The following is a 17,334-nucleotide window of genomic DNA, read 5'->3' on the forward strand; positions in this document are numbered from 1 at the left end:
GCGCGCCGGCTTCCTTCGGAGAACGGCGTGGGGCGTCGCCACCGCCGCCGCGCGCGCCGGGGGCTGGTTAAGGCCATGAAACAAAAGAAACCCTGAGAGGGGAGCCGCTGCTGTCCCCACCCACCCACCTAGTTACCTACCTCGGCTCCGTCCCCGGCCCCGCCACCCCGCCCTCGCGCGCTCCGGCGGCCCTGGCGCTCCTCAGCCCGGGGCGCGGGCACCGCCGCCGCCTCCCCCGAGGAAAGGTGTTTGCGCGCTGAGCAGGGCCCGGGCCCCGTCCGCCATGGGGCCCGCCGCCCGCCGCGCCTGACGCGCCCGCCGCCGCCGCCGCCATTGACAGCGCGCCGCCGCGATGCCGAGCGGCAGCTCCGCGGCCCTGGCCCTGGCGGCGGCCCCGGCCCCCCTGCCGCAGCCGCCTCCGCTGCCGCCGCCCGCCGGAGGCCCGGAGCTCGAGGGGGACGGACTGCTGCTAAGGGAACGCCTGGCCGCGCTCGGCCTCGACGACCCCAGCCCGGCGGAGCCCGGCGCCCCGGCGCTCAGGGCCGCGGCGGTGGCGGCGGCGCAGTGCCAGGCCCGGCGGGCGGCCGCGCTGGCTCCGGAGGAGTCGGCTCCGCCCGGCCGCCCGGAGACCTCCGAGACGGCGGAGCTGGAGCTGGAGGAGGACGAGGAGGAGGGGGAGGAAGCGGAGCTGGACGGAGACCTGCTGGAGGAGGAGGAGCTGGAGGAGGCTGAGGAGGAGGACCGGCCGTCGCTGCTGCTGCTGTCGCCGCCCGCGGCCACCGCCTCCCAGACCCAGGCGATCCCGGGCGGGCCCCTGGGGTCGGTGCTGTTGCCGCCCGCGGGGTTCGATGCCCGGGAGGCGGCGGCCGCGGCGGCGGGGGTGCTGTACGGAGGGGACGATGCCCAGGGCATGATGGCGGCGATGCTGTCCCACGCCTACGGCCCCGGCGGTGGCGGGGCCGCCGCTGCCGCGCTGAACGGGGAGCAAGCGGCCCTGCTGCGGAGGAAGAGCGTCAACACCACCGAGTGCGTCCCGGTGCCCAGTTCCGAGCACGTCGCCGAGATTGTCGGACGCCAGGGTGAGTGCGCCGAGGTTCCTCTGGGCACGGCCCTGGGCGTGGGTGGGAGAGGAAAAAGACGGGCGTGCGGCGGAAGAGCGAGCCCGAAGGGTCCCCCGGGTCCACCGAGAAGGGGTCTGGGAGGGAGCGCGGGGTCGCCGAGAAGGGGATGGGTCACCTTGGCGAAAACCCACGCCTGTCGGCCGCTTCGGCCTGATAAGAAGTGTTAAGTTTCCCGGGCCGCCCAGCCTAGTAGTCTTTTCTCGGTGTCTTCGTGGAACCCCAGGCTGGCATGGCACCAGAAACCTCAGCACGGTGGTAAGAGGTCAGGTCAGAAGTTGTAGGTACGGCACGGTTTCCCGAAAGCTTCGAGGTGGCAAGGGTGTGTAGCCGCGTGGCCGGTAAGAATGGCCATCCTTGCCTCGACCAGCTTGTGCAGAAGAGAGCGGACCGACATGGAGGCTGCGTGTCCAAGGACCTACTCGGGAGGGAAGCGGTGTTCACAGGCGGCCGCATCGCCGCCTCCCTCCTCCGCTATTCAGAAACTTGGCTTTAGGAGAGCACCCCAACTCTGTTGGTCTTAGGTACTCGGTGGACACTTTTCTCAAAAAGGGAGGACTATCAGTATCTTAGAACACATTAGCTTGTACGATGAAGGGAAAGCTGGGCGGTTAGGTAATTAAAGAACTTTGTGCATTTGTGCAGTTTTCGACCAGTTTTCTTCACTTGCCAGCACACCCGTTCTGCAGACAGACTCCTCCCACATTGTTCAGACAAAGGACCTATGTCTCACATTCCGGGAGTAGGTTTGTGAAGGTGGGGGAAGGGGATGCGCAGAGTACCTCTGTAGCCGACATTTTTAGGGAAGGTTCTGTATGCTGGAGTGCAGCTTGTGCCTCTTTTACAAGGGGTCGTACTACCTGCTGCTGCCGTGATACAACGTGGTGCAGCCTGGTGGAGACGTGCCTCTGGCTGAGGTCAGAGAGGATGGTTCTGCTGCTTGATGATCTCATTTTCCCAAGTGGTTCTAAAGTACACATAAATAAGAGATTGTCGAAACGGTGACTTCACACGTAAGAGACGGCTTACTTCTTTGCTGTGATTTTGGTAAGAAAAGCTTATGTGATATCTGGACACCAAATAGCTTATAAAATAGCTTCTTTAAGATTGTCTAATCAGTTTCACATGCCTCACTCGCCAGTTGTAGGAACTAGTCGGGGTAACAGGCAATGAGAAAACTTTTTTGCGTGTGAAATAAAAATGCATTTTATTTATAGATACAGAATGTGATGGCTTTTCGTTTAAAATCATTGAATGCTTGATTTTGCCCAATAATGAGTTTATGATAATGAAAATTTGCAGCTGATTCAGACTTTCTACTTTTCATTAGAAACTAACAATTCAGTAAAACGTCTCTAAAGTACTGTGATCTAGGCAGACAAATGACACACATGAGAAACATGACCTTTAGTTTAGAAAACAAAGATGCAAATATTCGACATGTAAGGAAACCGGAAGGGTAGTACCTGCTGTGCATGGTGATGAGAAAAAGGCCCAAATTTTGTTAGCAATTAGGATCTGGTAAAGTGGAGTGATGGAAGGGACCAGGGAAGTGATTGTTTAAGCTGTGGAATATAGAGATTTGAATGGCATACCGGGAAAACACCTCAACACAACTTAATTTGGTGTTTAGTGCTTGTCTGAGGTAGCAAAGAAAAAACATTTGCTTGCTAGTTTTACCACATGACAATAATATATCTTGGTAAGTTTAGTTTAACATGAGCTTTCGTTCTTCACATCTGTAAGCACCTTAACTGTAAACTGGCACTACTTATACAAATTTAAGTAGCACGTTTTTATTATGTGCTATTACATGATAACTGCCTTAGTTTTCCTTCTTAGGGCTGTGCTTATTGGTTAATAAGGAAATATGACTTAGAACATGGAGACAGATTGCTGACTGTTCTTGCACTTAGTATTCCCAGAGTTGACGGTACTATTAAAAGTATGTCATCTTCCTTTATCTTATCTTAAGGGCAGAAAGTCTTGCCCTTTTCCTGTTTTGCACCATTCAACTAGTGGATCATTGACCCCCTTTACCACCCACACACCCCAATAGCATGGTAATAAAACTTGTATTTGCTCTCTCCTATAGAGAACTAAGTAGCTTTTAATATTCATATCCTTTTACTGTGGGAAACTTTCTCCTTGTGAGAGTACCTGTCCCGAGTGAATTTTTTTAAAAAATGAGATTTTTTTTAAAAAAAAAAATGATAAATCACTTTGAGTTTTTTGTTTACTTTGGAAGAGCTAAAAATGTTCATCCTTAAGAATTAGCCATTCCTGCATCTTATTCATTACCTGAAGTCATAATTTTCTATTTGACATCTCTTAATTGGTTTTGGAAATAATTATGTCACATATGGAGACATTTATAACTTCGGCTCTGAAGCAAAGAGTATAGTATAGGATAGATGGGATTCTGAGCCGTACATAGCTAGCAGCACTTGCAAATAGCCGTTAGTTCCATACATTGCATTTATTTTGTTTTTGTTAGTGATAGGTTTTATTCATATAACTTGGCTTCTGGGCTCACAAACATGTGCCTCTACACCGATCCCCCGACCAATTTTTGTTGTTATTTTTATGTTTATGAGTGTTTTGCCTTTGTGTGTATATGAGCACCACATGTGTGCCTGGTGCCCAAAGAGGTTAGAAGAGGGTATAGGGTCCTTGGAACTGTTAAAGATGATTATAGGCCGCCATATGGTGCTGGGAACTGAACCCAGGTCCTTTGCAACTGAGTGTTCTTAACTGTTGAACCATCTCTCCAACCCCAAGACTGTTTCTTTTTTAAATGTCTGTATATGTACATGAGAGCAAGTGCTTACAGAGACTAGAGTCAGATCTCCCTGGAGTTGGAGCCCCAGCCACCAAACGTGGGTGCTGAGAACTGAACTGGAGAGTCCTCTAAAAGAACAGTATGTGCTCTTAACCACTGAGCCATCTCTTTTTATCCCTCTTTTCCCCAGACCACTTATAAATGGCAGAGCATTTGACCTCCTATCTTAGTTTATGGCCTTTACATATTAAATTGGTCTTGTTGTTACTATTATGTTTTTTAAGTGTTGCATTTTGTGAAATTAATAATACTATTAATAATATTAATATTAAATTTATTATATCCAGTAAATTATGTTAAAATAACATAAATTCAGAACTGGAAAGGTATATTAATAATAAATTTTTTAAATATAGACATCAAAGTAACTCTAAAGCTGAGAAGATGGCTCAGTGGGTCAAATACTCCACAGCATGAAGTTGTGACTCGGATCCCAAAAAGCTGGACCTGGCGCCATGTAGCTAGAATCCCAGCTCTATAAGACTGACAAGAGGACTTGCTCGCCAACAAGTCTGACCAATCACCTGGCACCAGGTTCAGCAAAAGACCCTGTCTCAAACAAGGTGGAAACTATAAAGGAAGACACGAGACATAAACCTCCAGCCTCCGTGTGGGAATTTGTGGTCATGCACAGATATACACATACTAAAATACCATAAAATCTAGTTTTATAAATACAGAATACCTCTGTTTTTAAGTGTGGTGCCTGCAAGACATTAATAATGGTTAACAGGTTTGTTTGAAGTCAACAGGTTTTAGTCTAGTTTCTGCAGTTGTTATTCTCCAGTAAGGGTAAATTACAATAGAACTCTAGATTCTTTTTTGTTTTTTCAAGACAGGGTTTCCCTGTATAGCCCTAGCTGTCCTGGAACTCATTTTGTAGACCAGGCTGCCTTGAATCAGAGATCTCTCTGCCCTGCCTCCCAAGTGCTGGGATTAAAGACATACATCACCACTGCCTAGTTTGGATCCATTTTCCTACACCATCAATTAATATTAAATACTGTAAATTGAGCTTAAGATCATTTTGAGCTACTTTTAACAATGACTTTAATTCTTATTATACGTTATTTAACCTTATAGGTCTAGAAAAGTCATTTTTAATTGTATATTCTTAACAAATTTTGTACCCCAAATATACAATTTATACACGGTAATGTATAAATAATGTATGCTAAAATAATGTACACCATACAAAAATTTTAACTAGTAAAGTAAAATGAAAATGAGTTCTTTGTTTTTATCTGTTTGCTGGTATTCTTATACCCTAGATGTCACTACGTTAGACCACTTAAAAAATTCCCTCATTGATTGGATTATTTTGTTACCACTGATCTCCAGTGATAGTGTGTATTAGTGTGTGGAGGAGACTTCCCATTGTTCCAAATTTTTGTCAGTAGTGTTTGATCAAGAGAAATAGGCTTCCATCCAATCCATCCTAAAGAATTTCAGAACAGCACTAAAATCATGGTATCTTCCCATGTATATAATATTGCTGGAGAAAGGAGTAAGTCCAGGCTAGCCTCAAATCAAACTCCAGATCTCTGCCCCCTGCCTTATGAGTGCTGGGATTACAGGCATATTATCACACCCAGCTAGTAATTTTCTAGTACTAGAATTACCAAACCCAACTAAATTAAATATATGCATATCATAATAGTTTGAATAGTTGTCTGTGACCGATTTTGAGACTTTTATGTTATTCTTTAGTAACTAGAATATCTCATGCCAGTGTTTGCATTTAGGGCTGTTGAGTATGGTTATTGTATGATTGTTGCCTTTGTCTAGTAATCAGAAGACTACAAATCATTCCATGTAAGGAAAACCTTATTTGACCAAACACAGTAGCATGAACTAGTAAGACTTAGCTTTAAAATAATAGAGAATTTGTTACTGACAATTGTAGGTGCGGTTGAAATTAGGAACAAAGGATTTAGTCATGAACATTGTTCCCTCTATACCACTGTTCACCTTTGCCTTTTCCTCTATCGCTTTTCCTCATCGCTGTTATCAATAACTGGGACAAATCATTTTCTTTAAGCCTCTGTTTTATCTCTTTGGAGAAAACCTATTCCATGTTCTGTTGTGACTTCCCCAAAACCTTGTGAGGATAAAGTTTAAGATATGACCATGTAAACTCAGTGTGCAATTTAAAGTACAGGGTAATAAATTCTATAAGGAGTAAGGTAAAATTAATAAACTTTTAGCTATAAGTATCTCTATATTGCCCGGGATGACCTTGTACTACTGGAAACGTGCCAGCTATGCCCTACTTATAAAATTTTTATAGTTAATAAGTTTGTTTTACATTCTATACAAATTCTGGATAAAATCTAAAATTGTCATTTTAGTGTTTTACCTAATCTTTGAAGTTTGTAGTATGTACTTCTAGCAAAGAGTAAGCTAGACGAAGAGAATCTTTTACACATAGCTTGTTCCACTTTGTTTTATTTTGGTGTACTAATGGTGCTGGAGAACCAACCCAGGAACTCACAAATGCTAGATAAGTTCTTTACCACTGAACTACATCTCTACTCCGGTAATTCTGAGAATCCTATTAACATTTTCTAAAGGGGCTAAACTTGTAAGATCTAATAAGGAAAACTATGTTTCCTGTCTAATTGACATCTTCTGGCAACTGTAACAGCTTTAATAAAAGGCCAAATGTAACTTTTTTCATTAAATATTTGAACTTCTCTAACATACTTAAGGGTGAATTTTAGAGTCACTAGTTTGGAAGTAGAAAGATGGCTCAGCAGATAAGAGTACTTGCTGTTATAATAAGGACCAGGGTGAAAATCCTAGCACCCACATTGAACAACTCACAAACACCTGTAATTCCAGCTCCTAGACATCCTTCTGGCCTCCTTGAACACGAATATGTGTATATGCTCACACATAAATAATAAAAAAAGTCTAAAAAAAATTACCAGTTTATAACTTTGAGCAGTTGGGGGGTGTCATTGTTTTTTTTTTTTTAACTTCAGATAATTCTAAGTTGTTTTCTTAATGTGTAAAACTAGATGATATCATAGAGCCCATAGCCTCAACTTTGTCCAAAAGAGCCCCTAAATCATGTAGAAGTAAATTACCAAGTTAGATTGACTGCACATTTTGTCCTGACTTTGCAGTTTGAAATACCTTAACACTTTTACAACCTGATAGGTGTCTCTAGGAGTTAGGGATGTGTGAGTGTGTGTGTGTGTGTGTGTGTGTGTGTGTGTGTGTGTGGAATCTTAGGTGTCTTCTCCTGTCGGCTCTTCATTTTTATAAGACAGAATCTTCTACTGAACCTGAAACTCCCTGTTTTGGTTACAATGGCTCACTTAAGAGTAAGCTCCTGGGATCCACCTGGCTCCACTCCACAGGCTATCATACCCGACTTTTGTGGATGCTGGGAATTTGACTTCAGTTCGTCTTCCTTCTCTCTCTCTCTCTCTCTCTCTCTCTCCACTCACTCTCAAGTGCGTGTGCAGACCCTCTTAGGACTTGTTTACCAGACTTTGAAAATATAATGCTGAAATTGAGTTTTTACATGTGAATGGAGCTTTTGATATAAAATCTAATGATATGACTTTCCTTGTTAATTGTACTATATTATGAAACATGTGAAAGAGTGTTGTTTTTAGAGGAAAAGAGTATGAAACTCTTAAGACAGTTTGAGATCTAACATAGCTGAGACATCCCTAAAGTTCTTTCCCACCTACCCTAAAACACTCTACAGTGAGGAATAAGTGAAAAGTGTCTAGAAGAGAGGTTTTCGAAGCTGGAGTGCTCTCTAAATCATTATTAAAGCCAGTTCCAGTCTCTCTTATTAGCTGAGTTTACTCGGGGTGAGAAATAATGGAAGAATGCTGAATGGTTCTAAATGCCAAAACGGGAGTTATGATTAGTTTCAAGAGGGAAGGGTGGAGAATGACCCCAAGGCTTGGACGTGACGAGCATATGCTTTACCATTTAGCTGTATAACCCATCCCAGTAAGCTTTTATTTTTTGGAAGGGGGGGACATGGTTTCGAGACGGTTTCTCTGTAGCTTTGGGGTCTGTCCTGGAACTCACTCTGTAGGCCAGGCTGGCCTCGAACTCACAGAGATCCACCTGCCTCTGCCTCCTGAGTGCTGGGATTAAAGGTGTGCACTGCCCCCTCCCCCAGTAAGCTTATTTAGTATGATATTTTGTTTAATTTTCCTTGCAACTAAATGAGGAAACTATCTTTAATACTACTAGTTCCTCTCACACAACAAAGAGGTAGATAAGAGACTTAATGACTTTAAGTTCACTGATTCATGATAGCTTGTCCACACATTCTTCCATTTTCAATTTTCACTAACTCTTGAAGAAAGACAACATGCACACATGTAAAGTATGGTTGGTATCTGATTGTCCCAGTCTTTTTAGACTTTAGAAAATGATGAAGGTATTTCATTTCCTATAGTAAGAATTTGATGCAAAACGAAAGCATTATTGGGAATTTTGTTGCTTGTATTTTTGGTGTAGGAGGCCCTTCTTTTTCTGTGTTGCTTTCATTGGTTGAATAAAGAAACCAATTGCCTTTTGATAGGGCAGAACTTAGGTAGGCAGAGAAGACAGAACTGAATTCTGGGAGAAAGAAAGAAACCGAGGGAGAGGTGCTGCCAGGTCACACATCTGAATCTTTTCCAGTAAGCCACGACCTGGTGGTGACATAGAGATTATTAGAAATGGGTTAAATCAAGATGTGAGAGTTAGCCAATAAGAGGCTAGAGATAATGGGCCAGGCACTGATTTAATTAATACAATTTCTGTGTGATTATTTCGGGTGTAAGCTAGCCGGACGAGACGAACAAAGGGCCTGCAATCCTGTTACATATTTTCTTTGAACTAGACTGTAAATTATTTCAGTGTGGTAGCTATGATACTGAGTTAATTCATTGTTTATGTGGGGTGTTTCATGTTTGTGAACTTCCTTGTAAAGGCCAAAGGTCAGCCATGGATACTATTCCTCAGGAACATTAACTTTGGTTTGGTTTGACTTTGAAGATACATTTTTATATTATTTATTATTGTGTGTGTGTGTCTTTCTGTCTGTCTGTCTGTGTGCCTGTGTCTATATCTGCTAAGGCTGGAAGAATATCAAATCCCACGGAAGTAGAATTACAGTTAGTTACAAATGCCTAATATGAGTGCTAGGAAACACTTGGGTCCTCTGGGACAGCTGCAGACACTCTTAATCATGGTCCTAGCTCTTCAGTCCCCCACCTTGTTTTTTGATCCCATCTCTCTCATTGGCCTGGAGCTTGCTGTTGAGATGACTGGCTGGACAGCAGCCCCTAGGTATCTATCTCTGAGATTCCAAGTACACACCAACACATCTGGCTTTTTATGTAGGTGTTGAGGACTGAGCTTAGTTCTCTAGTTTGCACCACAAGCACTTTACCAATAGCTGTCTTCCCACCCCTGTTTGTGAAATTTAGTTCCTAAGACCATACACACAGTTTCTACTTGTCAGAGTCCATTGTGCTCATTGCAGGGAGAAAGTCTGGTGTGTGTGCAAGGCAGGTGCCTAAGTTATTTAAGAAAGGGTGTGTACAGAGATGGAACAGCATACTTTATAGGAGATGAGAGGGTGAAAAGAATTAGTTTTTACCACTTAATGTTAGGAGAAAAATGAATTTACATTAAGACTGAGGAGTTGCTCAAGTTTAACCCTCTTCACATTTTTATTAAACAATGTATGCATAATTTCCTAGTATTTGTAGATTATCAGAAATGAAAATTGGCCTGGTTCTGAGGTTTTTAAGGGATACGTTTTCTTAAATCACCATATACATACACTAATTTATTAAATAATTGGAAAATACCGTAATTACTACAAAACAAACTCATCTTTCCTTTTTTAAAAATTCAGGAACACCATATACACAAGATACCAGAATGCAAATAGTTCTACCAGGCCTGTCTTGCATGGTATCATTTTCTCCTTTTTCTGCTGCTTATTGTGATAACTTTTCATTCCAGATAAGTCTTCCCCTCGGGTTCTATAACTAATGTCTTCCCCAAATCTTTTGTCCATGTAAGATTAAGTCTTATCTGACACTGAAAACTTCTCCCTCTTCATTTTAGTCACCTGAAGCTCTCAATGCTGAACTAGCTTTAAGTCTCCGCTGTACTCCTGTGCACTCCCAGGTTCCTCTTTTGGCAAAACCACTTTCTTCAAGCCTGTTTTCAGACTGTATTTGAAGTTCACCTGTGTGTGTGTGTTGAGGTCAGAGGTCAATGAAGGTTTTTGTCTTCAGTTGCTCTCTCCCTTATCTTTTGCAACAGACAAGATCTCTCAGTGAACCTGGAGTTCACTGAGACGTCTAGATTAGCTTGCTAGCTAGCCTCAGGGGTACTGCTGAGGTTCTTGTGCGCCTGTAGCAAGCTCTCCACCATCCACCTCCTGGGCCCTTGAAGCCTTCTTTCACGTGTTTTAACAAAATAAAACTAATCTTCTGTGTCTTCCCCCACTGTTTTGTAAGCCTCTGTTTATTAAAGCAACTATTGTATCCCTTAGGATATGAGCTCCTTGAAGTCAGAAATGACCAAGTTTCTCATACTACTGGAAATAGACCCTGTACTTTAGGGGGAGTTTAACATTTGAATTGATAAACATAGCATTAAGCTGAACTGAAGTTCAGGATTAATAAAAGGTTCTTAGAGCTCAAGAATTGGTTTAGCTAGGAACACTTTGACTGGCATAGATCCAGAGAAGAGCTTTTGTTTATCTCCCATAGCTACTTACCTATATATCTTATCAATAGTTAACTTATAGTATGCTTCTTTTCTTCCTGTTTGATTAATACACTATTCCTTCAGTGTCTTATTAATCTCCCAACTTCTCCCTGGCCAGTAGAGACCATTTGATTAGTTGGAAGAAAGGAAGGGGTACTATAATTAGCAGAGTAACCCCACACATCCAAAGGTTTTTAACCCTAACCGACCATTACCAAAGACAATTGTTTACTTCAATTGGTGTGTTGCAAATAAACTTAAGGACATGGATTTAGCTGAGTGAAGGGTGTTTGACACTACAGCGACTTAAGGACTTCTTTGTGTGTGTGTGTGTGTGTGTGTGTGTGTGTGTGTGTGTGTGTCTGCATAATCATAGTCATTACTTTAGTTTACAACTTTATTGTCTCCATTTCTTTATGTCCAAAATCTGAATGTGGTGTTTCAGGTCCTGCTGGGCTGAAGTAGGGTGTTTAGCCAGGAGTAAAGTATCCTCATCATGGAGTGTATGTCTTCTCCTTCCTAAGTTTACAGGTTGCTGGCAGAATTTAGCTGGAAAATGGGGGTCTCTATTTTATTTCCAGGTCTTTGTTCCAGAAGCCACTACAGTGCTTGGCACAGACACCATAGGCAGTTCACAACGCAATAGTTTGCTTTCTTCCAGATAATTTGGAATTCTAACTTCCTTCTCTAAGACAAGCTGAAAAAAAACTTTTTTTTTAAAGAACTAAAGATTAGGTCAGAACCTCCCTGGTAATCAGAACAATCTCTATTTAAAAGTCAATTGAGCTGGACTGGTGTCTCTGCCTCAAGATTCCTAGCCCTTGGCCAGGTTTGGCAGTGTAGGTCTTTAATACCAGCATTCTGAAAACAGAAATAAGTGGATCCCTGTGTGTTCTAGACCAGTCTGGTCTATATAGTTAGTTCCAGGACAGTCACTTTGATTTGAGTATACAGGAAGGAAGGAAGGAAGGAAGGAAGGAGGGAGGGAGGGAGGGAGGGAGGGAGGGAGGGAGGGAGGGAGAAAGAAAAGAAAGAAGACTTATTTAAAGCATAATTGCATTTACAAAATCTCTTTCCAAGAGTACCTAAATTTGTGTTTAAATTAGGCCAGAAGTTTCTTTTGTTAAGATAGGGTCTCAGTATGTGCTCTCCTGACTGCCCTGGAACTTGTTATGTAGTCGAAGCTTGCCTCAAACTCAACAAATCCACCTACTTCTTCTAAAATGTTAGGATTAAAGGCATGCAGCACTACATCTGGCCTTGGGCCAGGAATCTTGAAGCTGGGGGGTCATCATAAATTCTATCTGCCAGCAAAGCATGTGGCACACATCTGTCTAAGCACTCCAGAGACTGAGTTTGAGGCTAGGCTTGGCTGTGTACTAGAATGTTCCATCAGAAACAAAACTTATGCTTACTACACTGATTACAAATGCATTGAATCTAGTTGGGAGTTGGTTTATATGACCATAGAGCAGAACTACAATGTCTATTTGATCTGGAAAGTTCCATCTGCAAATGGGATCTTGAACCTTGCTCCTCTCAGTGATTCCTTCCACTTTACACCAATTCTTTTGTTAGCAAGTATATCTTATATTTTTTTGGAACTAGAAGGTGGTCTTCAAAATAATCAAATCTGGAGGCCTTATGTTTTAATGATGGTAACCCATGACAAAAAATATTTTACATTGCAGCCCATTGTACATGTGTTCCACAGAAACAATGGCACACAAAAGTCATGGTTTTATTGGTTAGTTTTAAATGCTACCTGCAACGCAACAAAATTGATTAATGCAACTCACAGTTTGAAAACTGAGTTTCCTCATCTTCCTTTCAACTCCAATCCCAACAACAGAGAGCTGCCTTTCTTTGGTAGAGGTCTCTTAACCTTGAGAAGTGTAAGATAGAATGTAGAATGTTTTGCTCTAACAAGGAGGGAGGAGACAAGTTGTGGCTGAAGTTGGAGGGTTTTAGCCTGAAACTGCCCTAGCAACAATGATAGAAAGGGGGAAAGGGTTCATGTGCTAACAAAGTAAACTAAAGACTTTATTGCAGGGAATTTACTTCAAATTAAGTTGAAGTTACAGCTCTGAAATTTGTTAGTACTCTAATTGTTGACCCATAAACTTCTGGTCCAAGTTTCCACCCTGTAAACTACCTTCAATAAAACCTTGATATGTGCTAGTTTTATCTATAGCTATAAGAAAACAAGTAGTAGTCGGTACATTTAAGAGTGGCAAAACTGAGTTTGACTTTGAGATTATGGTATCATTTATCCTGCTGATGTAACTTAAAATAATCACAGCAATGCAATGCTAGCTAAAAGTAGTAAAATATTATTCATGTGTTCTAATCATATTTATTTGATTTGAGTATACAGTGAAGTCTCTCTTACCCTGTCCCTCCAAGTCAACCAATTTTATGAATACGTTATATTTTATTCTACAGCTGTCTTAGCCTCATGCTTATACAAACAATAAGTAACAAAATACTGAGAGCGTCTTGCACTTACACCAGTATTACTACAGGATTGTCTTTGCCAATGGGCATATAGGGGCACAAGATCATTTGATATACAAATTGCGCTCTACAAATTGTCCACCGTGACCAACTAAATATGGTCTCCTCATCCCACATGTACTGTCAGTATTATAATGTTGCCATTGACGGCTGTAAGTGGGAAAATTCGCTTAGTTACTGCAGAAATAAGAATTTCCATCTAGCCAGGCAGTGGTGCCATACACCTTTAATCCCAGCACTTGGGGGAGCAGAGGCAGGCAGATGAATCTCTGTGAGTTCAGGGCCATCCTGGTCTGCATAACAGAGTTCCTCCATAATTTCTTTAAAGTATCTCAATTTTCAAACAGAAATTCAAGATTAAATACTCCAGCCGGGCGGTGGTGGCGCACGCCTTTAATCCCAGCACTCGGGAGGCAGAGGCAGGCGGATCTCTGTGAGTTCGAGACCAGCCTGGTCTACAAGAGCTAGTTCCAGGACAGGCTCCAAAACCACAGAGAAACCCTATCTCGAAAAAAAAAAAAAAAAAAAAAGATTAAAAACTCCAGAAAGCTCTCACTCCTCTCTATCTACAAAAAAGTTTTTAATTTGTTTCATCTCCTTAAGTTAATGTCACTTTTTGAAAACTACTTATTCAAGTAGTCCCCACCTGCACAATATGATTGTAGAAATGATGTTGTTTGTAACTCAGCATCTTTATGCCATAGAAGCCATGTTGTGATGAGTGAGGGTTCCTGCAGTCTTTGTTGAACTGCCACAAATTTAGGGAGAGAGAAGTGCTTGCTTCTGTGTTTATTGATGGTACCTTAAAGAGCTTGGTCTTGCTCCCTTTCTTTGTTTGACCTCCTCTTGCTATACAAAATCCAAGTACATTACCCTTTGTGGGACAATGGCTTTTCTATTTCAGAAGAGATTCAAAGCTAAAATATTCCATTTTTCCCACTGACTGACTACACATTAAACACCTGTCTTTTAGGACCAACCATAGATGAAATAAGTGTTTTATATATATGTACTTGTAAGCTAGAACTGACAGTTACTTACTTACCGTGTCACTGGGTTTTTTGGGTTTTTGTGTTGTTGTTGTTGTTGGTTGGAGTGTGCTGTGCAGTGCTAAGGATTGAGGCTAAAGTCTCCTGCATGCTGGGCAAGCACTGAACCTCTAAGCCAGGCTCCCAGCCCTCGGCAATAGTTAATTAGAAACGGTCTTAGTTTTCTGGTTGATACTAGAAAAGAGCAAAAGGAGACAAACATATTCTAAAAAATACTTGTATTTAATAGAAATTGCCAATGTTTTTCTGCAGGATGAACCAGGATTGCCTGTTACTGGGAACAAGGTTTTATTTTTCAATGTGTGTATTATTGTCAAGTTGGGAGCCTAGGCCCCAACTATCCCAGTGCCCAGACCTGGTCTGAACTCCATATCCCAGCAGGCCAGATCCTGACCCCTCCCCAGGGTATTTAAATGAGCTCCCAAAAGGACACATGGTCTCCCTTACTTCCTCCTGGTGGTCACGTTTGCACGGCTTCCCCCTTCCCCCTTGGGGCCACCTGAGAGCACAGAACTCCATTAAACCTGGATATTTCTTGATTTGGCTTGAGGGAGCTAGCGTTAGGAAATATTTCTAACAATTATATATTCGTGTGTTCAGGAGCCTTATTCCTTGAGACAGAATCTCTTTACTAAACCTGGAGCTAGGCTCATAACCAACAAACTCCAGAGATCCTCCTGTTGCCACCCTCCGTTAGCACCGGGGTTACTAGTGCACCTGTGGTGACTTCACATGACACTGGGATTTGAACTTAGGTCTCTTACCCACTAAGCCATGTCTGCAGCCTAGGAAAGAGAGTTTAGGAGGCTGCCTGCTGATCAAGTTGTAGCCCGGAGTATAAACTCATTTAACTGAATTGTACTCCGAGTATAGAGTATGACCAGCTAGTGTTTTGCCTTTCAAAATTTTCTTAGGCATCTCTGTGGGTAGCATGTCGTTCAAGGGATGTGATCTCAATTCTCAATCCCAAGCATCACCTATCAGGAAGGTTTGACTGTGTAGAGACAAGATTTGCTAATGATCATCTGGTTCATTTTACTATACAGTAAAAACAAATCTAACCCATCTTTTACTCCAAAGTAACCATCTCCTATTTGGTTTTAATATTAATAATAATTGATTGTAGATGTAGTCCTACCATTAGTACTTAGAAAAGTTGTCATGTTTCACAGTAATATGTTTTACTTGTGAGTTCTTGATAGATCCCACCAAACTATCTCTTCCTCTTAGACCTACTGTAAATAATGCTTTTAGAGAACTTGAGTCTGGGTTTTCATGGTAATGTATCTGTAGGACCCAGAGTGAAAAGGCAGCCATTTCTTTGTAAGCTCTACCATTGTTAGAAGGACCTTGATTAAGTTGTGCTTAGGATTCAGAAGTTCCATACTAGGTTAAGATGTTTTAAATATGCTCTAATTTATAATTTGCATGTACTCACCTTTCAGTATGGATGATTAGCAAGCAATATGGGACTAGAAGGTGAAAATCTTGAAAGCCAGGAATTAAAGGGGATTTGGGGGTCCAAAATAACATTAAGAAAGGCCTAGTGTACTAATGCAGAAAATTAGCAACCTTCCTTTCCACAAATACTACATGACACCCAGTAGTATATAAGGATATTCAATTTCCCAGTGTTTTGGTAACTTAGAAGGCAGGTCCATAGGAGAAAGGGGGCATCATTGAGGACAAGGTACCTAAACCAAAGCCAGATGGTTACTACTAAGTTGAACAGTGCAGAGCTAGGACTAAAGAAGCAGAGAGGGAAGATTTTAGTCACAGAAACAAGGAAGCATGAAGGTTGAAATATACTCTAGAGCTTAAAAGAGTAGAGACGGATAGGTGTAAGAGGAATGATGTTTAACAAGTCAGGAACCAACTGAAGCATAAGTGCTTTGTGTGCCGTATTGTTTGGACTTCAGTGTATCAGGAACCAGTAAAATACGCTGTGCAAAGAAGTGACCATAGAATCCATGCTGTATTGAGAAAGCATCATATTAATTAGAGTATATAGAATTAACTGGTGTAAGGTAAAATTGGAGACATAGACATGTGGGCTCAATAGTGTATATCTAATTATAAAGTCTTAGTGTTACTCAATAATGACTTGTCAAGGACAAGATAGGAAAAGGAAAAAGCCTGCCCAAATTGTGGCTCCTGTCTTCAATAGCACCACCTTCTTTACTTTTTTTGAGGAAATAATTGTATGATGCAATCATTGGGATACATTTATTCTGGGAATATGTTTATTAATTTCTTTGAAAACTAACTCCAGAGACTTAAGCCATAGTTGTATATTTGACAGTTTTGGAGACTTGTGTAACCTGTATTTTGGCACTGAAATTCTGTGATCACTCAGAAACAATTGATTTAAAGTTAAGAATTAAGAAAAATATGTCTTCCCTGTTTTTATTTTAATTTAGGTACACTTGTAGCTTGGGACCAAAGCTTTTAGTTTGGGTTTGGAGCTGGTGTTCCTCCAGCCATTTTCCATGAGTCTTTAATATTTGTTTCTCTAAATGGATCAAGAACTTTACAGCAGGCATAAAATCATTTTGCATTACTTTTTCAGTACTGCATATTTATGGTTGTCTCCCCAGTATATTAAAAAAAAAAAAAACAGCTTTTTTCCACATGTCATTCGTCCTCATTAAAGTTTTTAAATGTTTAGATTAGTTTTTAATTTAAAAACTTAATTTGCTTTAGTTTGTCATAAACTAGACGGTAATAAATAATTGTTAGTTAATAAGCATAGAATTTAACTGGGATCTGAAGGGAGATAGCCACTAGCCATAAATATTGCTTGAATAGAATTTTATAAAGATGTTGTGTTAAAACAATAAAATAATCAAGTGAAAGTCACAGTATTTGAAAATTAAAATTCTTGAAGTAATGAAAATGCCATAGATTTCTACATCACACATAGCTTAGCTCTGGCTTTGCCACTGATGTGTGAACATAAACAAGTTATATAATTTTTCTGAGCTTCAGTTTTGTTTCCTTAGTAAAGTAAAATGAGGTAATAGTCCAGAACTAAAGAGTTCTAAGAGGGTTAAAT

At 41.5% G+C, this 17,334-nt stretch overlaps 1 protein-coding gene across 1 annotated transcript in view; it reads left to right on the forward strand.

Annotated features, from left to right (window-relative positions):
- Positions 1-214: 214 nt before the first annotated feature.
- The window catches only part of Mex3c (mex-3 RNA binding family member C), a 20,382-nt gene continuing 3,262 nt past the window's right edge, over positions 215-17,334 (forward strand). Inside the window, exon 1 of the mRNA XM_050151714.1 lies at positions 215-1,079. Within this exon, the coding sequence (XP_050007671.1) occupies positions 353-1,079 (727 nt within the window). The 5' untranslated portion in view covers positions 215-352. The remainder of the gene's footprint in view (positions 1,080-17,334) is intronic.

Source organism: Alexandromys fortis, unplaced genomic scaffold, assembly GCF_014885135.2.
Source record: "Alexandromys fortis isolate MF-2015 unplaced genomic scaffold, M_Fortis_MF-2015_v1.1 scaffold_71, whole genome shotgun sequence".
Taxonomy (NCBI): domain Eukaryota; kingdom Metazoa; phylum Chordata; class Mammalia; order Rodentia; family Cricetidae; genus Alexandromys; species Alexandromys fortis.